This window comes from Malus sylvestris, chromosome 9 (assembly GCF_916048215.2).
Source record: "Malus sylvestris chromosome 9, drMalSylv7.2, whole genome shotgun sequence".
Classification (NCBI taxonomy): Eukaryota; Viridiplantae; Streptophyta; class Magnoliopsida; order Rosales; family Rosaceae; genus Malus; species Malus sylvestris.
In genome coordinates, this window is record NC_062268.1 from 8,832,109 (window position 1) to 8,857,344 (window position 25,236).

General features: G+C 38.3%; 4 protein-coding genes and 2 pseudogenes across 4 annotated transcripts; 4 read left to right on the plus strand and 2 right to left on the minus strand.

Moving 5' to 3' along the window:
• Positions 1-1,696: 1,696 nt before the first annotated feature.
• Positions 1,697-2,643, plus strand: LOC126633757 (eukaryotic translation initiation factor 1A-like; annotated as a pseudogene).
• Positions 2,644-2,774: 131 nt separating this feature from the next.
• Positions 2,775-5,240, minus strand: LOC126581849 (protein IQ-DOMAIN 33-like). The gene is made up of 7 exons (XM_050245779.1): positions 5,225-5,240; positions 4,813-4,977; positions 4,411-4,725; positions 3,899-4,087; positions 3,703-3,816; positions 3,116-3,490; positions 2,775-2,989 (listed from the first exon to the last, which is right to left on the minus strand). The coding sequence occupies exons 2-7, from the start codon at positions 4,882-4,884 to the stop codon at positions 2,894-2,896; spliced, it is 1,161 nt and encodes a 386-aa protein (XP_050101736.1). The 5' UTR covers positions 4,885-4,977; positions 5,225-5,240; the 3' UTR covers positions 2,775-2,893.
• A 2,549-nt stretch (positions 5,241-7,789) lies between these two features.
• LOC126581841 (transcription initiation factor TFIID subunit 6-like) lies at positions 7,790-13,313 on the plus strand. Its single transcript, XM_050245771.1, has 13 exons — positions 7,790-7,941; positions 8,079-8,249; positions 8,520-8,606; positions 8,686-8,787; positions 8,874-8,982; positions 9,466-9,569; positions 9,657-9,794; positions 9,887-9,982; positions 10,579-10,703; positions 11,088-11,220; positions 11,813-11,938; positions 12,018-12,129; positions 12,792-13,313. Exons 2-13 carry the CDS (start codon positions 8,124-8,126, stop codon positions 13,172-13,174), a joined length of 1,641 nt encoding a protein of 546 aa, XP_050101728.1. The 5' UTR covers positions 7,790-7,941; positions 8,079-8,123; the 3' UTR covers positions 13,175-13,313.
• On the minus strand, positions 13,232-13,934 carry LOC126581861 (uncharacterized). The gene has a single exon (XM_050245792.1). The coding sequence runs from the start codon at positions 13,850-13,852 to the stop codon at positions 13,439-13,441; it is 414 nt and encodes a 137-aa protein (XP_050101749.1). The 5' UTR covers positions 13,853-13,934; the 3' UTR covers positions 13,232-13,438.
• Positions 13,935-15,696: 1,762 nt separating this feature from the next.
• Positions 15,697-16,743, plus strand: LOC126581862 (glycine-rich protein-like). The gene is made up of 2 exons (XM_050245793.1): positions 15,697-15,811; positions 16,134-16,743. Exons 1-2 carry the CDS (start codon positions 15,733-15,735, stop codon positions 16,394-16,396), a joined length of 342 nt encoding a protein of 113 aa, XP_050101750.1. The 5' UTR covers positions 15,697-15,732; the 3' UTR covers positions 16,397-16,743.
• Positions 16,744-20,430: 3,687 nt separating this feature from the next.
• LOC126581856 (proteasome subunit beta type-4-like) lies at positions 20,431-21,336 on the plus strand (annotated as a pseudogene).
• Positions 21,337-25,236: the final 3,900 nt, after the last annotated feature.

Below are 25,236 nucleotides of genomic sequence, written 5' to 3' on the forward strand. Positions count from 1 at the left end.
GTCTTCGGAAGAGTACCTCATGTGAAGCCTGAATTTGTGTATGGAAATCTTGTCGCACTCACGGAACTGGTCTAAATACCTGTCGCAAGTGTTGATGAAGTTTCTTGGTCGATCATCAAGTTCGCCATCAAGGTTGTCCTCCACGAAATCTAATACACAGCCTGAAGACCTGAGGCCTTCCCACTGCTTGGAAAGAAAGCTCATGCGAGCCGCAGGGATAGTGGGGAGGAGTCGGAGGATTCCGTGGATAACACCTTCGGGTACGTGATGCCGCGGCCGCCCCATTGTTTCCACGTCGTCGGCGTTTTGGTCATCTGTGTTAGGGTTTTTGGTAGACATGATAGAAATCCAGCCGGATTTGTGAATGCCAGGTAAGGGTACCTGTGAAATGTAGACGTTCCATCCTATATGTAATTGCATTACTTGCTAAGCAAGTAATATGTCCCGAAATAATTGCATCACTTGCCGAGCAAGTAATATATTCTAAGCCCTCTTTTTCTTTGTCACGCACCCTCTCTCTCTCTTCCAATAAGCCCAGACCTCTAAACTTTGGGTCAAAGTAATTTTATTTCGGCCCGGCCCAACTTCGGCCCACCTGACCTTTTGTGCGTGCTAGCTAGGGCTCTCGATTCGATTCCAAAGCTAAGATTCGGGTCAAGTAATTTTATTTCCATCCTATATGTAAAAGTGAACAATTTTTCCATAAATAAATTAAAGTTACCAAACACTAAGAGAAACGACATCGTATCGCCGAAAAGGAATTTGAAGATTTTCTTCCTTGCGACTCACTAGAGCTGCAAACGAACAGTAACCGTGGAGTCTCAGTTTCGTTAAGAAAGATTAGTGTTGGTTGAAGAGGGTCCTTCATTGGCTTTGCGCTGGTATGCTTCTTACTACTCTGTCTCCGATCTTATCTTTCAACCATTCCATCTATTTTTTTTTTTTTAAATTTGTTTTGAATTTTTGTTTGTGTTTGGCTGCTGAGAATCACCGTTTCTACGAAACCTGGAGGATTTTCTGATTGTTTTTTTTTTCTCAACAACCGGACATAGATTGAGCATTCTTCCAATTCCAGATTCGATCAATTTATGATTATTCTGTTTATTGGAAATCGAATTGTTCGCATATTCCAGTATATACGAATTACTATCAAATTTGAGGGATATGGTTTTCCTTTTTACACTTGTATTTGAAGGTTATGGTCATTTTTCGCAAGTTGGATTGTCTATGGAATTGGGTGACGGTGGATTTCGTTTTATGATGATGAGATGAAAATTATAGTGCATTTTGTCTATTTTGTGTAAAAATTTTGGCACCAAAAAGAAATTATGGCACTGAGGAAGAAATTGTGCGAGATATCCAATTTCAATGGCAAAATTATGGACAACCTTGCATATATAATATTTTGTAATAGACTAATATTTTTTTAGACTTTTATTTTCGAGTGTAGATGTAGGACTTAAACGACAAATGTATTTTAATGTTTTGAAGTAATATTTATGTAGCAATATGTGGTATGTGCAAATTTAAGAAAAAATATATATTTTTCTTAACGGGTCATAACGGGTCGGGTCACTTTACCCGTTGAGGACCCTTTAAGATAACATGTGTGACACGACATGACCTGTTAAGATAATAAGTGTTACACGAAAATGACACGAACATAACAAACACGATTTGTTTGCCAGGCCTAACGATGGTGGCCGCAAGTCTTCTGGCCCCCCTGCTGTCGTGGCGAATCTCCTTTTTTTTAAATAAACAAAAAGATTGGGAAGATAGTCTTTGTTGCTTTCCAAAATTTGTTTTGTTTTTAATCTCCTGAAAACTGGGCGGTGGAACCGAAAATTGTTTGCTTTATGGCACGTTTTTGTCCGATGAAACTTTGGTTTCGTGAAGTTTGAGTATGTTGTAAACCATCAAGTTTGTAAATAATCTATGAAACTTATAGAAGCAGTTGATTTTCGAGTTTGAGTATCTGATTCTACTTTGGTTGCAGAAACAGAACTCGTAAGCAAGCCGAAGAACAAGGGTAAGGGAGGAAAGAACAGGAAGAGAGGTAAGAACGAGGCTGATGACGAAAAGCGTGAGCTTGTGTTTAAGGAAGATGGACAGGAGTATGCCCAAGTGCTCCGAATGCTTGGCAACGGTCGGTGTGAAGCCATGTGTATAGATGGGACCAAGCGACTTTGTCACATCCGTGGTAAGATGCACAAGAAGGTTTGGATTGCAGCTGGCGATATCATTCTTGTCGGTCTTCGTGACTATCAGGAGTCAGGACGACAAAGCTGATGTGATCCTCAAGTACATGCCTGATGAGGCTAGGCTCCTCAAGGCATATGGAGAGCTTCCAGAGAATACACGTCTCAACGAGGGTATTGCTGGGGGTATTGATGATGAAGAAACCGAAGGCGGTGTTGATGACTATATTGAGTTTGAGGATGAAGATATCGATAAGATTTAGGTTTTCAGATCAAAACTTTACTTCCATATTATGTTTTACCGTTAATGATTGGCAGTTACTTGTCAATAGCATAAGCTAAACTTCGATTGGCAGTTGGTTTTGTATGGTTCTGTATTTCCAGATGGGGAGTTGGTTATGTTTCATGTAACATCTGTTTCTTTGTCGAATAACTGGTTTCGTCACGCGGGTTCTTCCCTTTTTTACGGCCTTCTTGTTGTTGACGATGTTTTACCTAATTCGTCGAGTATTTTTACTTTCGTTGGTCCCTCGGAGAAGACGAGGTTCTGTGAGTTGAATGGTTTTAACTCTCAGGTATCAAGCATCAGATTATATTAAGGGTCAAGTCCATTAGAATCCTCATACAAAGTGCATGGTAAATAGTAACAAGAATCTTATTTACTTAACAGAGACTCTAGTTGCGAATTATGTTCCTTAGAACGAAGAGTTTCTGCACTTGCTTCTCTCTGTTCGCTTTCTGTTGCGCTCTTCATCTTTATCGGCTTCCCTTGAACAATCCTTCTTGCTTACCTGTATCAATGTCGAAGCCAGTCATTGAATCAAACGCTGGAACTTAGTAATTTTGTTCTTCAAATGTCGATCCTCTTTTGACAATCTCAGTTCGGATCATAGCTCAAATAATGGACATGTCCTTACCTTGGGATACTCTTTCCCCCACTCATAGCTTGGCATTGATTTTTGCCTCCATAGGCTTCTTGTAGTCTTGAACCTGTTTTTAGTTGGAGTGAAGCCATCTCTCTCTAATGTTGTTACCGGAAAGTTATCATATAGGACACCGACTTCATTAGATCCGCAGCTCTCTTTTTCTTCACCTGCCCCGTCGAACAGTCTCTTTCCCATGACAAATCTTTGGTTGCTGCTGTGAATTGGTTCAACCTGGTCGCTTATATGACTTTCCGCGGAGGAGATTTCAGTAGGGCGGGTTGCCATCCACCGTTCTAGCCAGCTCCAACCCATGTTCTGTTCTGTGCCATCAGATGTGGTGTGCCTTTTCTTTGAGCAGATCCTTAGCTTTAAACAAATAATACCAAGTTAAATAGTTTCCAAACCATACTAGAAGTCTTAGGACCTCTTTCAGGGCAAAATCTTGAGTGTAGTCGGTTATTTATCACTCTCTCTCTATCTCTCAGTCGCGTGATTTCTCTTATCATTTGCGTCGCGTGAGATAGAGATAGAGAGAGGTTGAATCATCGGTTCCACGATAGAATGAATTTCAGATGTACCTGTTGTGAAAAGGCGTAAGCGAGTGCTCTCTGACGCCTTGTTGTTGCTTCCATTCTGTTCTGCATTCTCATTTTTGATATGTTACTACTCACAGTGCTGTCATCCCAATCTTCCTGTAAATTTTAACGAATGTGGTTTTAGCATTACACAGTTGTAACTTGTAAGAATTGAATGGAAGAGTTGTTTGCGGTATACCTTCAGTTTTAGCGCCTGAGCTCGAGCTTTCTGTTGTGCCCGGTGGTGAGCAGCCGAATTTTCTCCTTGAATCGAGTAAACTTCCACAGAATTTCCTGTTTGAACTTCAACCGACGTGCCCCGAGATCCCCTACTTGGACTTTCCTGCTCACCATCCTTTGATTTAGTTCCCCCATTTCGACAACTAGTCTGATATCCAAGCATTCTAATGACTATTAGCAAGAACTTCCAGTGCAGTAACGCAAATTTTCACATAGAAATAAACGAAGAACGATTTAGCATTTTCGGTACAATTTTAAGATAACTTCGGTTTTCTCCCTAGCTTAAATTGTAACATAAACCTGCAGATCGCGGGTGTAGGCACATTGACTAGAGCCGATGTCGTCATTTCAAAAGAAAATTGTAACGTAAATCCTACCAAAGATCTTTGAATACTTGTAATTTCTTTTGAATTAAAAACTTATTTTTCGACAAGATGAGCAAATTGAAATAATCTGATAGTGTCGAATTACCCGAAAGCGTCTAAATGCTGACTGGATGATGGTTGCTGCATGCTCTTCAGACATTGTTTTGGAGACCGAAGACTCAGCCTTTGCCACTACCACATCTTCTGGCATCGGCTGCGTGACAGTTGCCTCGGAGCTCCTAACCGAACTAGAATCCTCGTCTGCAACGGCTAAAACTGAATTAAACTGCGTGGTGGCAGTAGCCACGGAGCTCTTGACTGATGCCGAATCATTCTCCGCCGTGACGGAATTATATTCATCCCCACATAGGTACCATCTAACAGAGCTCCATCTTTTCCTCTCTGTCACATTGCTCCTCACCTGATGCCATCAAACAAAAACACAGATCACATTAATACATAGCACAGTTAGCAGGAGAGGGTCGCAGCATGTATGGCGGCAACTCACGTTGCTCTCGTACGTCCCGAAAGATCGGTGTCTCGAGAAAACACTCCTGACCAAACCTCCATTGATGCCCATCTCAACTGGGAAGCTCAAAGAAGATGCTCAAAAGAGTGTTGCCAATTACAACGAGACCATCCAGAGTAGCTGAGTTCTCCTACATAATATATGCTTCAGGAAATAGTTGATTAGTGCACTGAGATTCTCACTCAATTATACTACTAACTATGGTAAGATTCAGTGAAGAATTGTTTATAAAGAGAAGAAATAAACCGGGATTGTTATTAGCACTCCGAAAAAGTCATTCTGCAACATTCTCTTCCTCATTTTTTTTTACGGACAAGGAATGCATGATTGACTTTTTTAGAGTTCTAATACATCTCTTAGAAACTAGTACATTTAATTAGGAGAAAATTACTTGTTAAATGGGATTAAATTAGAAGATCTGCAGAGTAGAGAAGGCTTTAGAGCTGGATGGATCTGTAATTTAATCAGAAAAATAATAGAAGATGAAAAGTGAAAGATTAGATGATGAGGGGGGCATGGTGGTTTTGCTTTTTCATCCACTTTTTGCACATGGGTTCAGCACATTGGCCTCATATAAAGCTTACTTGCTATTAGGGCTATGTATTACTTTCTGGTTACTCTTCTGCTATTTTTGTGAAGAAAAAAATTGGGTGTAATTATCTACGTTCATCTATCACACTCAACATGTGACTTTAAACTATACTTAGGTGACATTTAATGTTAAAATCACATTGTCTTTAACATATTAATTTATCTCACTCATTACGTGACTTTTTATGTTCTCTAATTAAGAGAAACTTGAGTATATGGCCAGAGTTTTATCATTTTATCTCAGGTGACATCTAGTGTAAGAATCACCTGACTTTAACACATCACCTTCTCTCACTCATCACGTGGTTTCTTCCATTCCCTAGTGAAGAGAAACTTGAGTACGCCCAGAGTCTATCATCTTATCTCTCTCGTTACATGATTTTGGATTACTCTATCTCACTCCTCACATGATTTATTATGTCTTCTAATAAATGAAAATTTAAGTGTAAGTGAGTTCAACTCCACTATACTATTTCGCTCGTTACGTAACTTTAAAATATACCTTAAGATTAATATGTATTATTCACGTGACTTTGGTGGCTCACTGTAACTTAGGTGGTCTTTATTTTAATCCAAATGAAAATCATGCCGACAACTTTAGGCGCTGGTTGAGAGGCCAACATCCAAGAATGTGGTCGTACTATAATTTGCTGGATAGATAAGATGTGTTTAGAAAAGGTGAAATGCAACACCAATCTGTAGCAATTTAATTGCTTGGGGTGTTGCTGTGCTGAAAGTGGAAAATGACCATTGGCTTTCTCCCTTTCCTTTTTTTTTGGGGAGATTAATGTTTGGGATTTTTAAGTAATTTAGATAGAGATGCTTATGATATTAGGACTAGGATGGGACAGTTTTTGACCTTTAAATCTTTACCATCAAGTTTTTCCGAGTAAATTATAGCAATAATCCTTTAATTGAAAATGTATTACCCTTGGTCCTTCAACTCATCAAAACGTGCCACTATGATCATTTTTTTAATTCCGTTAAAACTTCTGTCAAAATGAGTTACATGTCATGCACGTGAGGCTAAATCAAAGGGCAAATATGAAAAATCAAATAAGAAAAATTGTATCAATTGTCCCTTAACTTTAATTCAACTGAAGAAATGGTCGCTCAACTTTAACTCAATTGAAGCAATGATTCCTCAACTTTAACTCAATTGGAGAAATGGTCCCTCAACGTTAACTCAATTGTAGCAATGATTATTCTAACATAACTCATTTTGACTGAATTTTGACGGGGTTGACGAAAAGGACCATAGTTACACATTTTGGTGAGTTGAGGGACCAATGGTAATGGATTTTTAGTTGAGAGATCATTGCTCCAATTTGATTAAAGTTGAGGAACTATTGCTGCAATTTACTCTTTTATTTAGGTGTCTGTCTTCCTATTTTCATAAAAAAAAAACCACTTGCATGTTACAACTTTATACCAAAATCAATACATGAGGAGATAAATAAAGAGGGACGGATGAAGAATACAGACAATAAAATAAGGAAGTATTTTTCGTAAAACCGATATGTGATCTATAAGGTCACTAGAATCATCAAGACTTGAACCATAGTTCGATAGTTGGGGTATTCTACCGACCTAAGTAGTTTATGATGCGTTTGATGTAATTTTAACTGCGATGGTGAATCAATTTGAGAAGTCTGTTACTCTCCTTGATTAGAGCATCTATAGTGAAGACATGCAAATTTGAGAAGTAAAAATCACATTTACATCTCATTTGCATCTCGGGGACATGAAACGTGAATGTAGATGTATATTTACATTTTTCTTTCTGTAACTCATTGCGCCCATCTTCTAAAGCATAGAAAAAGATGTACATTTACAATTTCGATGAAGGTATATATTTATTTCATTGGAGAGTTTTCCAACTAACAAAACATGTAAATGCCAATTTGAAAGCATTCTGCATTTCTCTTTAGAGGTGTTATGGCTCCACTACACAACCAATTATTTGGACATGTTTGAGACCGCTTTTGGATTAGGTTTAAGAAAAGCGTAAGCAATCACTTTCAAGTACTTTTTATTTAAAATCATTTTTTTTTTTTTAACAAACGTTATTATTTATCCTACAAGGAGAGTGAGCTTAATCTCACAATGAACTAGCACTAATATGGTTAAAATTCGTCTTTAACTATAATCGAACTTAAGAAATCGCACTAACTTTACGATACAAATGTAATTTTAATTTTAATAAAAGTACTTTTAACAAAAGTGAAAATAAGCACGACTGTATAAACGTTTTCTGGAGAAGTAACCGGCCTTAAGGTGGTGTTTAGCTCTTTGACCAGCAGTTTGAGGCCCGACTCGAATATTTGATTTTCTAACCCGACCCGGGTATTTATCCGAAATCCTCCTTCCTTTACTTATTATTATTATTGTTTTTCAGACTGAATCTTCTTCTTCCTTCCCGAGTGAACGACCGAAGCCTGCAACCACTGTTGCTCAAGCTGACGCTTTCATTCGTGCGTATTAGGGTTCTGCTTGGCTACCCAGAAAATTTAAAGGGTAGGAAAGAAAATCCGTTTTTATTCATTCCATAGGATCTTACACACCAAGATTCACAAAATGTTTGCGTTTTTACTTTTTACTAAACAAGTTGAAGTTTATGATGGGAAATTGCTTACCGTGCTTGCTTGTTTCAGAAACACTGCTGTGAGACTGAGGTCAGTAGGAAGCAGTCGAGAATAATGAGCATTGTGCCCAAAGAGAATGTTGAAGTAATTGCACAGAGCATAGGAATCAACAACTTGTCTCCAGATGCTGCTCTTGCTCTCGCCCCCGATGTCGAATACCGCCTCCGTGAGATCATGCAGGTAAATTTTCAACTTTTCCGGCTTAATTCTAATGTGGGTTTGTTTTGACGTTGTCGTTTTCGATCGTTGAAGGTTGAACTAGTAAAATATGTAAGATTTGGGAATTGGGTTTACTTGTTTATGTGGTAAGATTGGGACTGAATAGTTGGAAGTTGGGGTGGTTTTGTTTTGATTCGCCGGTGAAAAAGATAATGTAGTTATGCTTTTTTGGTGAATTGGGATTTGAGACATTGGAGGGTTGAGTATGATTTCATTGTGATGGAAGTACAGGAGGCGATTAAATGCATGCGTCACTCGAGGAGAACTAGATTGACAGCTGACGACGTTGATGGTGCACTCAACATAAGAAATGTAGAGGTGAGGTTTTGAATATGTTTCTTTAGCATGATTTTGTTCAGTCTTTGAAATCTCATTTTGCTTCCTTTGATTGCACCAGCCAATCTATGGTTATGTTTCTGGAGGTCCTTTGCGGTTCAAAAGAGCTATTGGGCACAGGGATTTGTATTACATTGACGAAAAGGATGTGGATTTTAAAGATGTATGTGTTACTGAGTAATCTGATTTCACTTTCTACTTGATTTTGTATGTTTCCTTTTAATCTTTCACATTTATGTTTGACTGTAGGTGATTGAAGCTCCTTTACCAAAAGCACCGCTTGATACTGGAATTGTTTGTCACTGGCTTGCTATAGAAGGCGTACAACCTGCAATTCCAGAAAATGCTCCTCTAGAAGGTTTTTTTTTCCTAACTTTGTAGATTGTGCGAATAATTGTTGATCACAAATCACACTTCCAATTTAGGAGTTTTGATTACTTCAGAATATGAAAAGGTTAAGACTTTGGTATTCTAGGAATTAGCTGTAGTAAAGTAAAGTAAAGCATGCTATGGGTTTTGTAGCACTATCTAATGTTTAAAGTTGTGTGAAGCATGAAATGCCTAATATCTTCTTTCTTAAAAACTACTCGGTATCTCCTATGTACAAGACATTTTTCATGATTTTGTGAGTGTAAGGTTGTCTGCAGTTTGTGTCACATTCTTCTTTTTTGGTTGTCTGGAATTCAATCTTTGTATCCACTGATATATATATATATATATATATATATATATATATATATATTTATTACAATTATGGGGAACTTGAATTAACTCCATTTTTTTACTTTTGTTAGCTCAAGTTTGGGATCTCACTTATGGAATTTGTGTTCTTCTTCTGTAGTACTCGCACCTACTTCTGATGGTAAAAGTTATGAACAAAAGGGTGATGGACTTCCTGTTGACATTAAATTACCTGTTAAGCATGTATTATCTAGGGAGCTTCAGGTACATATTTCACTTGTCTGATCCTATACTGGAAGTACTTCATTTTGCAGCTTGTTTACATATTCCTTCTCTTTGTTGTCTTTGCAGTTATATTTTGACAAAATCACTGAGCTTGTTGTGAGTAGGTCTGATTTAGTTTTGTTTAAAGAGGCATTAGTGAGTTTGGCCACTGATTCGGGACTTCATCCATTAGTTCCTTATTTCACATGCTTTATTGCTGACGAGGTATAATTCTTGAAACCGTCAATGATAGCTACAAGAACGGTAAGATATGTAGCCATTGGTTACTTATACCAACTGTTCTTAATGTATATCAGGTTGCTCGTGGCTTGAATGATTATGCACTTCTATTCGCTTTGATGCGAGTTGTTCAGAGTCTTCTCCAGAATCCTCACATACACATAGAACCTTATGTAAGTGCTTCGTTCTTCTTTGTTTCCTTTTTTTCAAAGGAAAGCCGTATGTGACTAATTTTCTATTATTGTATTTATAGGGTTATGTGCACATCTGTATAGTCATGTCTTAGTTGAATTCTGCAATTTTCTGGTTAGACGATTGGGTAGGCTGATGGCAGTATCCCTAAATATGTTTAGGTGGATGCAACCCCATTAATATGGTGGATTGGCCTTCAAAGGATATCACCTTTACTTTTTATGGCCTTCCTCCTGTCCCTTTTCAGTTTCTTTCTAAAAATTATCATCTGGGAACTCATGCTATTTATGTTGAAGGGTTCTCTTGTTTGGACTAGATTTTGGAAGAGACTCTAAGAAAAGACTTAAGAGTACTTGGATCTAACGGAATACGTGACAGACACAGAACTGAGCGCAATGGCGTTCTAGAATTCATATAGCCGACCCCACTTAGTGGGAAAAGGCTTTGTTGTTGTTCTCTTGTTTGGACTCAGTTGTCCATCACGGGACTGAAGGATGTAAGGTGGTGATTACGATAAAATATGTTACTTATATGGGAGTTTTATTCTGAGACGTCTATTGTTTTTGCTCTTGATCAGCTGCACCAATTGATGCCATCTGTGGTCACTTGCCTTGTTGCAAAAAGGTTAGGCAACAGGTTTGCTGACAATCATTGGGAACTTAGAGACTTCACTGCAACACTGGTTGCTTCAATCTGCAAAAGGTTAGGCTTGTTATTTTTGGTTAAAATTCCTTTTACCTTCATGCTTATCTTTCAGCTGGCATGCTTCCCTTTTCTTGTTCTTTCTCTGACATCTCATCTTGAGATATCACCTCCTACTTTTCTCTTGTGACTTGACCTTGGTCACATCCAGACCTATTTTTGCACTTTTGTGATCCTTGTGTATTAAGCAACTAAAAGTAGGTTTTTATTGTGCTTTAGTTAAGTGAAACTGGACTAGCAGAGTCAATCTGCCTAGCATGATTGTTGTTTTAAAAATATCTCCTTACCATGGAAGCTTTGTATTTTCTTTTCAAATTCCATGCGTATATTTTGGTATGAATTTGTCATCTTACCTATGAGTTTCAATATCTGAATTTGTTGCAGGTTTGGGCATGTATATAACACTCTCCAGTCGCGTCTTACGAAAACTTTGGTCAATGCATTTTTGGACCCAAAGCGGACATTGACTCAACACTATGGTGCAATTCAAGGTTTAGCTGCTCTGGGGCCCAATGTGGTAATGCCTCATGCTTCTTGCAACTAAGAAAATCAGTTCAGTAGACAATCTATATAAAAGCAGTAAATGTTTTGGAATATAAATTCAACTTGAAGTAATATCTCTTGTGTTCTTCCCATAAGTTTCTGTTAGCATATTCTTGTTGTCTATTTTCATAGAGAATTATGTACTGGTAAATAAAGCTAGGTGGCTCCAGGCCTGTTTGCCTGCAAGTTTATGCACTGCCTGCAACTGCATTATCTTCTTAGTCTCTTTATTCTGAGTCCTAGAAGTTCAATATGGTGGAATGGAAGATATTTGCAATACCTTTTCCAAGAATTTCTCCTTTGCTAATGACTTGTCTCTAGAAAAATGAAGATGTTGCAATACCTTTACTCTGTATAACATATGAACTCTTATTCTAAAAATTCATTTACCTCGATTTTCTAGGCTGTAGTAATTTGTCAATCTTTTTTTCATTAGAAATCTACTTCCATGTTTTAGTCATCTTCAAGGATTTGGTTTTCTGGGAATGTGAATCTTTATTTATTTATATTTTTTTTGAACACAAAGCAAGGGTTCTTAACTGTTGGGTGATTATTTTTCACTGCAGGTTCGCCTTCTTGTACTGCCAAATCTGGAGTCATATCTGCGACTTCTTGAACCAGAGCTTCTTCTTGACAAGCAAAAGAATGAGATGAAGCGGCATGAAGCATGGCGTGTGTATGGAGCCTTGTTGGTGAGTCTATTTTCATGCCTATATATACTGTTGGAAAATCTTAAGAAAGGCTTCCTAATGAGAGCTTGCGCTTTTCCAGAATGCAGCAGGTCAATGCATATATGACAGGCTCAAGATGTTCCCACTTTTGCCATCTCCAGCGCCGCAATCTTACTGGAAGACCAAGGGGAGACTCCATATTACTCTGCCAAGTAAGACATTAAACGGCTTGTGTTTTCTTAAATGATGGCACTTCAACCACTTCAAATGAGTTACACTACTAATATTGCTTGGTTTAGAATGCATCTTATTTCCTAATGGTATTATACAAGCATAGAACCAGCATAAATGGGTTTTTGGTTTTAAAATTTTCCTTGTACCTTTCTTCTACATCTTTCCACCATCCTTCCTCCACTGTTCATATCCTCTTTTTCTCCCATGTGTTTCTCCTCTATCTCTTGCACACAATAAGAACTCGTGACCCTAAATTGCTAGAATGGTTTGTAAGTTTCTTGCAATATAATAGATTCCACTACTCAAACGGGTATACAAGAAGCATAAGCACTATCACGTCTATGGGTTGAGTACCTTTAAGCTACAAGCCTATTTTATGTTGTCCGGTTGTAACAAATCAGCCATGCAATGGTGCAAGAAAGAGTTTCCGTTTTCATAGCCCCGTCCTATCCTTTTCAGGTCTAGGATTCTGCTCTTATGTGTAGACTTTGGGCATAATGAAGGAAGCACCCCCTTGGATGTGTGTGATTGGAAAGCTGATGAATAGGGTTTCTTGTCCAGGAAGGAGAAGAAACCCTTAGTTTTCAAGGTTTATTAGTTAGATTAAGTCTTAACTCTGATTCTTATTTACATAATCAAGATAAGCGCAAGCAAAGTGCGGAGCACATGGAAGAGCAACCACCCCTGAAGAAAATTACAACTGATGGGCCAACGGATTTGTCACCAACTACTTCTTCACCATCTCACATGGAAGTAGACACAGCAACTCCAGCTCCAGCTTCAGCAGGGGATACTGATGCAGGCCCCTCGTCGTCTTCTCATAAGATGCCGAATGAGAGCATTCCACACATAACAAGTAGAATGGGCAAGCCTGTTGATCTGTCTCTAAAGAAATCAGCTCTCCTCACTCATGTTTGGAAGGATGACTTGAATTCTGGGCATCTCCTGGTTTCATTGTTTGAGTTGTTCGGTGAAAACATCCTCTCCTTCGTTCCAGCTCCCGAGATGTGTTTATTTTTGTAACCATTTGTAGCAATCTTACTCATGATTAGGAGTACAAAGTAAAAATAGAACAAGAGATTTCGGTATGAAATATTTGTATAAATTCAGTAGAAACTTATATAAAATTGTAATTGAATTTTACAAACATTTACTTTAGCTATCTTCGATCTCTTCATCCTCATTTATTTTTTATGGAACTTGAACATAAAAATCAACAATGCAGAAGGCTCTTCGTAATTAAATGGAAAAGTACAATCTATTAAAAGTGCTTAATTAATCAGCTGCTTAAACTTTGGTACTGGAGTACTCCTTTTCCACTGCTTTCTTCAGGAAGCTATCTTCTTCCAGCAGCATTTGAACTGGCAAGAACCCCATCCCATTGGCCATAGCAAGCATCATCCGCTTGGTTTCAGCCTTGAACTCCTCCAAATCAACCGCCCCGTTCGAGTCATGATCAAACTGCACGAACAGCGAGTCGTAGACATGAGCAATCTCTTCGGGGTCTGGCTTCACATCAATGCCATAGTGGGTCTCAAAGACCCTCAGAGACTGAAACTCCTTCAGCATCTCTGCATAAGAAAGCAGACCATCGTGGTTGGTGTCGAGATGAGCAAAACGGTCGCGAATTGAGAAGCTGAATGCTTCTTCATCTTCCACAAAGTTGACAATGGTGGCACCATCCAACACTTCTACACTCATCTTCTCTTATGCTAGCTTGGGAATTGATCACAAGGAAATTAGGATTGATTTGTATTTTGGTTGCAAATTAAATAAGCGGTGGAAATGTTAGTTATTTATAAACACATGCATGAGGCACTATTTTGTTTTTGGCCCCTTGTTTCTCTAATCCATAGGTTTTATGGACTTTGTTTCTGAAAACAAACGTTAATCAGCTTTACCAGCCAACTAAAGGAAAGAAAATGAAAATAGACCAACCGACGTCGTAAGTGGTCAATTGCTTTGGATTCTTCTTTAATATTGCAGTTGAATTCTAATCAATCGTCAATTTGTAACTCTAATTGCTAAATTGTTTGGCTCGTAGACTTGCACTTACGTTTGAATCATCGTATTTGTAACGCTGATTGCTAAATTGTTTGGCTCGTAGACTTGCACTTAAGTTTGAATCATCGTTTCTGTAATTTAGAAAAATGTAGTGTATACTTGACTGGCTTGGTACTTTTCTTAAATCTATTTATTTATTTATTATTATTTTATTTTTTTAAGAATAAGTGCCAAGTATCTTCCACTTCGGATGCCTTCATAGTTCATAGTAGTTGATTACTTTTAAGTCAAATAACTTGGGTTCAATTTGATGACATTTGAAAGTCACAAACATATTATATTAATATTTGTTAAAGTAAAATGAACCATTCAAATCCAATTGGCCCTAGACAAGTCTGAAAAGTCAAATTCAGAATAAATTGACCACAGAGGACGCGTTGTCAAACTGAGCAGAAAATAACCTTTCGGTGAGAAAACACACTGATTTTGCACTTCTCTCTGTGTGGCTGTGTTATTCTTTCTCCCACTTCCACTCAAGACAAAATATGAACCATAATATCACTCGCAATGAAAAAGAACGAAAAATAAAAAGGTTAATGTTTTGCATGCATCGTTTTAGTTCAGTTGATTAAGAGTACTTTCTCGTTTATTCGAATTTTCAATTCAGATTTCTGAATATCTTCTGTATTTAAAACAACAAGAGAGTATTACCAAAAAGGGCTTTCAATGAAACTAGAAAATATATTCAAGACAATTTTTACTAATTATATGTCGGTCGAAGCTGTATGAGATGAGTGAGTGGTCTAAATTGCAATTTGCAGGCTCCCTCTATGCTACCTATTCATTGAAGATAGACACGCAGGCATGCATGTATGCCCACGACTATTTTTATAGAGTAGTCCCCATGCAACTTAATTTGTCATGATCTTTCTGACTCTCACTGACATATGTCCAACGCATGTGTATAACATGGAACCCCCCGCCAGAGTCAATATTACAATCTTATTCAATTTATGTTATTCATGGCTCCGATATTCATCTATCTTGATCCTAATTACATATCATTTATCTTGATTCTAATTTACAAATTATTTCAAAAGTTCCCATATCAAATATGGTCTTTTCTAGTCTTTAAAAAATCAGTGCATGTCCATCCACCGTTGATTAGTGTTGGCATTGGACGCTCACATTTTAACAAATCGATTAGTTAATGAATTAGACTAATTAATCCTGGCGCACTTTCTCGATCTTTCTAATAGCTAGCAAAATTGCTTCGTAACGTTAAGACAGCTTGTACTCATCACTGTTATTAATCAGAAAAAATAAACTGAAAATCAGAAGCAATGAGAACACTGATCAGTAATTAAGAAAAGATATACGTGTTTTAAATTTAATAAACTTGGGAAGGCAACTCCTCAACCTCCAACTACACAGTCTACACTGTACGTGTACGGTGGTGTGGCCTATGGGGTTAACTTGTAGATTTATTGTACACTGCCCTCTATTTTTCTCTATAAATAGAAGCAAGAATGCTTCTTAATTCCCAAGTATTCTACTCTCCTTTCAGTTGAACAAAAATGGTTTCCAAGACTTTCATTTACTTTGGTCTTTTGCTTGCCATTGTCCTTCTCATTTCCTCTGAAGTGGCCGCAAATGGTGAGCTTAACTTTTCCCTTCTAATTTTTGTAGAAATTATATATTGCTAGCTACCTAGTGTCACCAAAGTTGCTAAGCAAAGTTCTAAATACAATTTGTGAGCTTAATTTGTTGTACTTTCCACAACATAATACTAATGTACTTTACTTTATTCACCAAATAGATATTAGTACAAGTACATGCTACTTAAAATTAAATTAGGTTCCAAATTCACAATGATTTGAATAAATGAAATATTGTCACCTCATTTAAACGTATGTTCATTTGAATAAATGAAATATTGTCACCTCATTTAAACGTATGTTCCTTATATGACTTTCAGCTGCGGAGACTACTACAAATCCCAATGGTGCAGGTGACGCCAAGTATGGTGGCGGGTACCAAGGAGATCCTGGGCGAGGTGGGTATGGTGGCAACCCAAGTCGTGGGGGATATGGCGGTAACCCTGGTCGTGGTGGAAATGGAGGAGGAGGCCGTGGAGGGCGTTGCTACTATGGTTGTTGCAGATGGAGTTACAATGGAAGAGAGTGCCTAAGGTGCTGCAATCATGCTGGTCAGGCTGTTGATGCGCAACCTCACAACTAGTTCATTAGTTAATTAGGCTTCTACATGCCCATGCATGCAGTGTGCTTAATTAATTATCTAATTAGATAATTATGTTCTAATGCATGTGCTTAACATGCTTGAAGCACTTCCCTCGATCGTATTCCTACGTATGAATCGAATAAAACTTCACTAGCGAGAGGCATGCAAAAATAAAGTTAATCACGAGTGCGAGCTGGGTGGATATTGTATCTGTACTCAGTTATAATCTCATGGTTTGAGTGCTCTTTAATTAATTTTGTGAACAAATTCAAGTACATGTGTAATGCATGTCACCGATTGATGGTATACGAAACCAACGACATATACAAGTAACGTTTTGTATCCAATTTGCTCAGTCTCTTTTGTTCTACTTTATTTTATTTTTAGGGATAGGCTGGTAAATTATGGTGGGACGGTTTATGTGTTTAGAGAGAGAGCACATCAAAGACCTAGACGAATAATACCAAATTTAGAGAATTAAATAAAATTATGGGAACTTTCATGAGCCCAATTTACATAAGCCCTAGAGCTTCATAAGATACACGGTAACTTGGTTTATAAGATTTGTTCAAAAAGAAAAAAAAAACTTGGTTTATAACAATACAAATACAACTCCGGCAGGTAATTAATTATATCCTAATTGTAGGAGGAGATGGAAATCTTAGAGGATTCGCCTTCTAACACTGCTCTCATTAGCTCATACAGGAACATTTTGATCTCTGTTCATCGTGGATTTCAGATATCCCTGAGGAGATCACCGGACTCATGCTCCACACCATCACCATACTGTAAATATATAGGACACAATCTGCATACATTAGATTCACAGATATGATAAATTAATAAATAAAAACTAATTTTTACTGTAACCAAATATATAAATGTGTGTGTGAATTTTCCTACAAGCTATAGGTTTTAATTACTTTGCTTTTTTTTTTTTTTCTATTTGATTTGTTTGTTTTATATTTAATTAGGATTTCATTTTCCTTCTCATTTCGGACATAGCTTTTATGTTTACAAGTAGGATTAAGTTTTGATGGCTATATGTATAGTGAAGAAAGTTGAGGTTCCATCATAAAATCAATTGGCAATATGGGAAGGAGGCTAACTTCAACCGAAGGGTCCAGAAGGCCGAAAATAGCCTGAAAATTGTCTCAAACCGAGGGCTAGGTCAAATGGCTCGTGCACCCCACGGGACAAAAAAAGGCCAAAGGGCCAACTGGCTAGCCCAACCCAGCCAGCCAGCCAGCTCGCCGGGGGCCAGCCACAATTTCAAAACCAACGGCTAGCTGACGTCAGTTACCGTTGGATTTGAAATTTTTTTTTTTGCCCAAATTTTTTTAAATATTTTTAAAAAAATTCTCATTTTTTCCTATAAATACCTAAGCCATTCCTACACCATTTGTCACATAATTTTCACCATTCCATACTATCTCACTTCATTCTATTTCAATTGTTCACATTCTATTTTCTTACCTCTTCCAATAATCTTTCCTTCAATTTTTTTCAATAATTTTCAAATGGCCTCATCTGCAATGAAATGTAGGGCTTGGACCCGAAAAGAAGATGAAGCTCTTTGCAGGGCTTATAGATGGGTCTCAGAAGATAGTGTGAGGGGAACTTCTCAAACAAGTGAAGGTGTTTGGATTCGTGTGTCCAAAAAATACTATGAGTTCTATAAAGGCACTACTCCACCGAATACCTGAAACCACGAGAATTGTTCTTCAAGATGGAAGAAACATCTTCACCCAAGTTTGAATAAATGACATCAAGCACTATTAGCAGCTGCAAGTAGACATGAAAGTGGCGCCAATTACTGCAACGAAGTAAGTATTTTCACAATTTATTTTAAATATTTAAGTTGTTGTAGTTTTTAAATTTCAATAATAAATTATGTTCGACCCTATGACCCTTTGGCCCTCGGTTGGTAGGGATAAAAACACTTAAAAATACTTGCAAGAGTACAAGGTTATCGTAGTATAGCAGCTCAAGCAAGGTCGTTCTCCACAGGAATTGAATGAATAATTTATGTAAATACCAAATCTTAATTAATTATTTGAAAACAAAGTTTAGAAAAAGGTGATTTAATGACCTAAATTATTAAAAACGAATTTAATTAAAAACAATTAAATAAATTGGGAAAGTAAAGAAAACAGAAGAAAATAGTTTTGAAAATAAATTTGAGCATTAGGGTTCCGCTGTCACCTTAACAATCCTACGTTGTTCTTCCAATTACTTATGAATTACACATGCATATTTTGAAGTTAGGTTTTCCTAAAATATGCCATACTTGGAACCTCCAACATAGAACATATATCTAACATGCAACCCGTCCGTGGCGTCTAGATTGAATGTGAACATGTAAGACTCATTAAGTTTTGTGAAGTCCTTTTGAAAAACCATATAACCCTTAAGACGTGTCGTCCATCCTAAGAAGTTACACATATTAACCACAAGAAGCCAACGTCAATTTCAAGGACAGTCTTCCGCCAAAATTGCATCAAATTACTTTTCTAAATATCCTAATGGTGACCAATCATCAAGACAATTAGATAGTTTAAAGTCAAGTGATTAATAATTCAAATCTTGCATGCATAATATCATAAGCAAATTGAAAAGAAACTACATATTCTTGCTAAGGCTCATGGCCTCGCCCCTAGCAAACGAAACTAGTTACGAATAATCATAAAACAAATTATTATTAAGAACATGGATAGAAAACACCTTGAAAATAAACTTGAATTGTCAAAAGTAGTGTGTTCTCCCCCCCCCCCCCCAAAAAAAATGTTGCGTAAAGAACCCTAATGGCTAACAAGCCTTATTTATACTACTACAAAATAAAATCCTCCCTAAAAAAGATCTTAGAATAAAACTAAGAAACATAATAAAATAATAAAACAGAAAATAAAAGTTTTCCTATTTAAACTAAAATTCGGACTTTTCAGAAAATTCATCTTTTGACCGACCAAATCAACTTCGATTTGGTCACAAAAGGTCTCTTTTGAAATCTGAAGATATCCCCTACAAATCCTCAGAAGAAATCTTCCTCAAAATATGCCGTCTTGACCTTCAAAATACCCAAAACGTCTAGAAACGTCAATCTGGGAAAGCTGTGCGCTGGGCCTTTATTTCATCGCCACGGTCAAAAGGCTTAGTAGAAAAATCTAGAATTTTGATACAATCATCTTGAAAGGCACATGAACATCCTCCTATTGGAATCACTCCAAAATTCATCCGTTTGATCACTTTTTGCTCCAGAGGAAGTCAAATGTCCTACATTGAAAATATAATCCAAGGTATCAAAATTCTACCAAAATAACCAATAAATTAATACTAAGATTAGGGTAAAATATATAGTATAATATCGCCTCATCAGTTGGAAATGGTTTTTTGTCACATAGATATGTTTGGCCCTATGGCCCTTTGGCTCTCGGTTGGAAGTTGTAAGAAATATGACTCTGCATTGTTCATTAAAATATTAATTTGTAGGAGGGCGTTTTAGCCCTCTGACCCTCCTTCGGTTGGAGATGGCCTTATAAGCTCATGCAAGATCCCTCATTCCATTAAGGTGTGACTCATTCTCAACATGTCCCCTCAGTGAATTTTCAAGCCTAACAGGTGGACACACAACGGGGTGACGTGGAGCGTGGGTGACATGGAGAGTGTGTGGCCGTTGGGCTTCACACGTGGGACAACTTGCTCTGATACCTTGAAGAAATTGAGGTTCCACTATAAAACCAATTGGCAATATAGGGAGTAGCCTAACTACTTATAAGCTCATGTAAGGTCACTCGTCCCATCAAGGTGAGACTCATTCTCAACATTTATAGCCTAGTTTTCTGTTGTAATATTCAGATTTCAATTTATTCAATACAAATTTAAGACTTCTATAGATAAGGTGGATTTTAGGTTCTTGTGTTTTTGGTTTTACAACCTGGTCTGACTGTTCTCATATTTTCCGCTACGTTAAATTGTACTCGGAAGCTTCAGATCGTGAACATTTTTTCTCTTCGTTTCAAAATCTTCGAAAACAAAAAACGAGTTTAATGGAGTCGAACCAATCGAAACCTGACCTACTGTGGAATCTTGAAAGCTCTCAGAGAACCATGTATCCATATGTAACTGGTACATCTAGTGGCTCTCGAGTATAAAGATGGAATTTTGATGGCTGCTTATATGAGAGGTTTTTATGGGTCTACCCTGCGATACAAGAGTGTCGAACGAACGAAACTTATTGGAAAACATTCTCTTCTTGGTGCAAGTGGAGAAATAAGTAACTTTCAGGAGCTATTACGTTATCTGGATGATCTCGTCTTGTACGACAACATGTGGGATGATGGGACCTCTTTGGGACCCAAAGAGGTGCACAGCTATTTGAACCGTGTGATGTACATTAGGCGTAACACGTTCAATCCATTGTGGAACTCTCTTGTTCTTGGTGGAGTTAAAAATGGACAGAAGTACCTTGGCCTGGTTAGCATGATTGGTGTAAATTTTGAGGACAATCATGTAGCTACAGGATTTGGAAATCACCTTGCGCTGCCTATTCTTCGTGATGAGTAGAATGAGACTTTCGAAGAGGGTGTAAAGCTGCTAGAGAAATGCATGCGTGTTCTTCTCTATCGAGATCAATCTGCTGTCAACAAGCTTCAGATAGCAAAAATCACTGAAGGTGTAACAATCTCTCAGCCCTACTCCTTGAAGACATTTTGGGGTTTCTCTGCTTTTGAAAATCCGACATTGGGTGCTGAAGTATCATATGGTAGTTGGCAGAGGTGGCCCAGAGACACCGCAAACAAGGCATGCGTCTTGGGTCTCACTTTAAATTAGGCTTATATTTTTATCATTCATTGTACTCTTGACTCGAAAGAAGGAAAAATAAGTTTCTTATTCTTATAAATCTAATCTGATGCATCTCAAATTCATATTCTTTTGAAAAATTTATATTAAGCTACTAAATTGGGAAGGCCTCGTTTCATTTTTTTCGTCTTAGACCTCAGTTTGGATTAGGATGGCTCTGGTAGTTGGATAGCTGCATTTTAGCAATAATACCCATTGTTTGCTTTATTTTGGTGTTGTAGCATTATTGTAGTGATATTTAAACGAATGCCTTTTTTTTTTTTAAATTATTTGAGAAAAAGAAAACTAAGGAATTTTCATTGAGTTTTTTGCATTCTTTAATCACATGCGTTAGCAAATTCTACTTAAAGTAGCTCTTGGATCAACAGTATAAATAGCATTCCACCTTGTGCAAATTAGGATAAAAATTTTAGATCCCGTCAAATGGGTTTTCAAATATAAATTTTATTTTCAAGATTCAAATATATAGATTAATACTTAATTATATCTCCATGCTGGGGTATACATATTTTTCTATTTGCAAATAATAACATATCTCAACCGAATAAAATTAACAATGAAATCGTTCAAATTACTAATCTTCATTTCAATACCAATTCCACAAAAAATTCAATCAAATTTTGGAGATTGTTTAATCACTATCAAATAAATAGATCGTTTGTCATAATATATTACGTTACCTACATTGTTAATTTGTTCTATACATTTGAATCACTAAATGATCTTTAATTCAAATGATTTTTTTTTTTGTAAGGATGATCTTCAAATAAAAATTAAGAAATTGAATAATTATAATTATAAAATTTGTACTGTCAAGATACGTTATTTGCAGACGAGAATAAGCACATCTCTCCAAGGGAGAATGCAAATATATCTTAGTTTAATATAACGAATCGGTGCATCTACGTTTGCGAGTGTGTGTTTGTGTCCACATTCACATGCGTGCTGAGCTGAACCTACACAGATGTCTTTTGCTTGAACTGAGATATGAACCGTCACTCGTAAACATGCATATTGTCTGGTGTCATCTACTATACCGCCTTATTTTGTCGTTCAGTATTACCTCGCACTATAAACTGTGGTGATCGCCAAATCATGTCGGGAAATTAAGGGAACACTACCCCAACCTACATGCTCCACTCAGAAAGCTTCAACATACAAGCTTTAACAAAAGAAAATTCAAAGAACTTAGCGAAGAAGGCTTTGGTGTATTTAACACAATACGTTGAAATGAAGGAAAGCTTATTTATTGATATCCCCGATAAGCTACAAATATGTACATATACATGAGTCAAAATAAGCACACAAGAGGGAGCCTTCACAAAGGTTGCTTAGGAGAAGTCTCAGCAGTCGGTAGAGCCCCAGAAAGAGAAGGCACCGGAGGGGGATCATTTGGAGCCTCAGTACTGGACAGAACCCTAGAAGGAGGAGGCATCAGAGGTTGATCATTTGGAGCTTCATTACGCGGTACAGCCCCAGAAGACGAAGGCAATAAATGCCTTTGGAACAAACCCACAAATCTCTGATGATCAAGTAAAACCTGACCATCAGTTTCCTTCATCTGGTCAAGCTTCCTCTTCATGTTTGTAGCATAGTCATGTGCGAGCCGGTGCAACTGTTTATTCTCATGCTTGAGCCCTCTAATCTCCTGTTTGAGACTCATCACTTCAGCCGCCAATGATTCAACTTGGCGGGTTCGAGCAAATAGGCGTTGGGCCATATTAGACACAGAACCTGCACACTGAACACTGAGAGCCAGCGAATCCTTAACAGCTAACTCATCAGACCGTTTGGAAAGTAGTCTGTTATCTTTGGGAGTGAGAAGGTTCCTGGCCACCACCGCAGCGGTCATATCATTCTTCATCACGGAATCCCCAACGGTAAGAGGACCAGTAGGGGAGACGAAGGATGGGCGCCATATGTTGTCTGGAGAAGGCGGGGCTGCCTCTTCAACAAGGTTCAAGTCAAAACGACGGTCGGAGGGGCCAGACATTTTCAAAGGTGTTGAAGAGAGAAGAGATCGGACAAATCAAGATCTTAGAAGTGCAAGAATGAAGCTTCTACTGGTGGAGATTCAAGTGTGCTTTGGAACTTAATGCCAGCCCCTATAAAAATCTGCACTCGACGAAGCTTCAGAAATCGAAGAGGCGCCTGCTCAGAAATCGAAGAGGCGTTTGCTTTCTCAAAAGCTGGGCTGCTTAGAGATCACGAGGGTTGATCTCAGAAATCGAAGAGGCGTTTGCTTTCTCAAAAGTTGGGCTGCTCAAAGACCACGAAGGCCGATCTCAAAAATCGAAGAGGCGCTCGCTTTCTCAAAAGATGGGCTCCCCAGAGACCACGAGGGCCGATCTCAGAAATCGAAGAGGCACCTACTTTTCCAGCCTTTTCCAGCCTTGTCAGCACCTGTCACACGCACACTCAGTTTTGCGGAAATTATGGGCATTCTGTCAAAGACTTCTGGGGAAGTAGAAAACACATGAATCTTACTGTTCAATCACCCACTTCCCACACGCAACAATAGCTCATGGGTACCACAGATAACTTTGCCAAAGTTCTCTGCCAAAGTTGAGCACGTGAAGCTTGCAGCTCCCACTACATCGCTCTGACCAAGAAGGGTAAAAGAATAGCAAAGAAACAGCACTAACAAAGTTTAGACCCATAAATTTTGAAGGTCTAGCTACCATATTATTACCCACAAGGGTAAAGGAACAGTACCACTGCTGGATAATTGGAAAGTCCCTGTGTGTCAACCTCTGTGCTTCGTGGCAAGGTAGACTAGCAAACATGCCCAACCTTTACTCACATTCGAGAAAACACTCCCAATAAGATTGCTTGCTCCAAAATCGAAGAGGCACCGTCCTCCGAATCTCGAGAGCCAGACTCCCAACATGACTACTTTCTTAAAAATCGAAGAGAGGGTAAAGGAACAGTACCATTGCTGGATAATTGGAAAGTCCCTGTGTGTCAACCTCTGTGCTTCGTGGCAAGGTAGACTAGCAAACATGCCCAACCTTTACTCACATTCGAGAAAACACTCCCAACAAGATTGCTTGCTCCAAAATCGAAGAGGCACCGCCCTCCGAATCTCGAGAGCCAGACTCCCAACATGATTACTTTCTCAAAAATCGAAGAGACACTGCTCCCCGAATCTCGAGAGCCAGACCCCCAGCATGATTGCTTTCTCAAAAATCGATGAGGCATCGTTCTCCGAATCAATCGAAGAGGCGCTCGCTTTCTCAAAAGCTGGGCTGCTCAGAGACCACGAGGGCCGATCTCAGAAATCGAAGAGGCACCTACTTTTCTAGCCTTGTCAGCACCTGTCACACGCACACTCAGCTTTGCAGAAATTATGGGCATTCTGTCGAAGACTTCTGGTGAAGTAGAAAGCACATGAATCTTACTGTTCAATCACCCACTTCCCACACGCAACAATAGCTCATGGGTACCACAAATAACTTTGCCAAAGTTCTCTGCCAAAGTTGAGCACGTGAAGCTTGCAGCTCCCACTACATCGCTCTGACCAAGAAAGGTAAAAGAATAGCAAAGAAACAGCACTAACAAAAGCTTAGACACATAAATTTTGAAGGTCTAGCTACCATATTATTACCCACAACTGTAAAGGAACAGTACCACTGCTGGATAATTGGAAAGTCCCTGTGTGTCAACCTCTGTGCTTCGTGGCAAGGTAGACTAGCAAACATGCCCAACCTTTACTCACATTCGAGAAAACACTCCCAATAAGATTGCTTGCTCCAAAATCGAAGAGGCACCGTCCTCCGAATCTCGAGAGCCAGACTCCCAACATGACTACTTTCTCAAAATCGAAGAGAGGGTAAAGGAACAGTACCATTGCTGGATAATTGGAAAGTCCCTGTGTGTCAACCTTTGTGCTTCGTGGCAAGGTAGACTAGCAAACATGCCCAACCTTTACTCACATTCGAGACAACACTCCCAACAAGATTGCTTGCTCCAAAATCGAA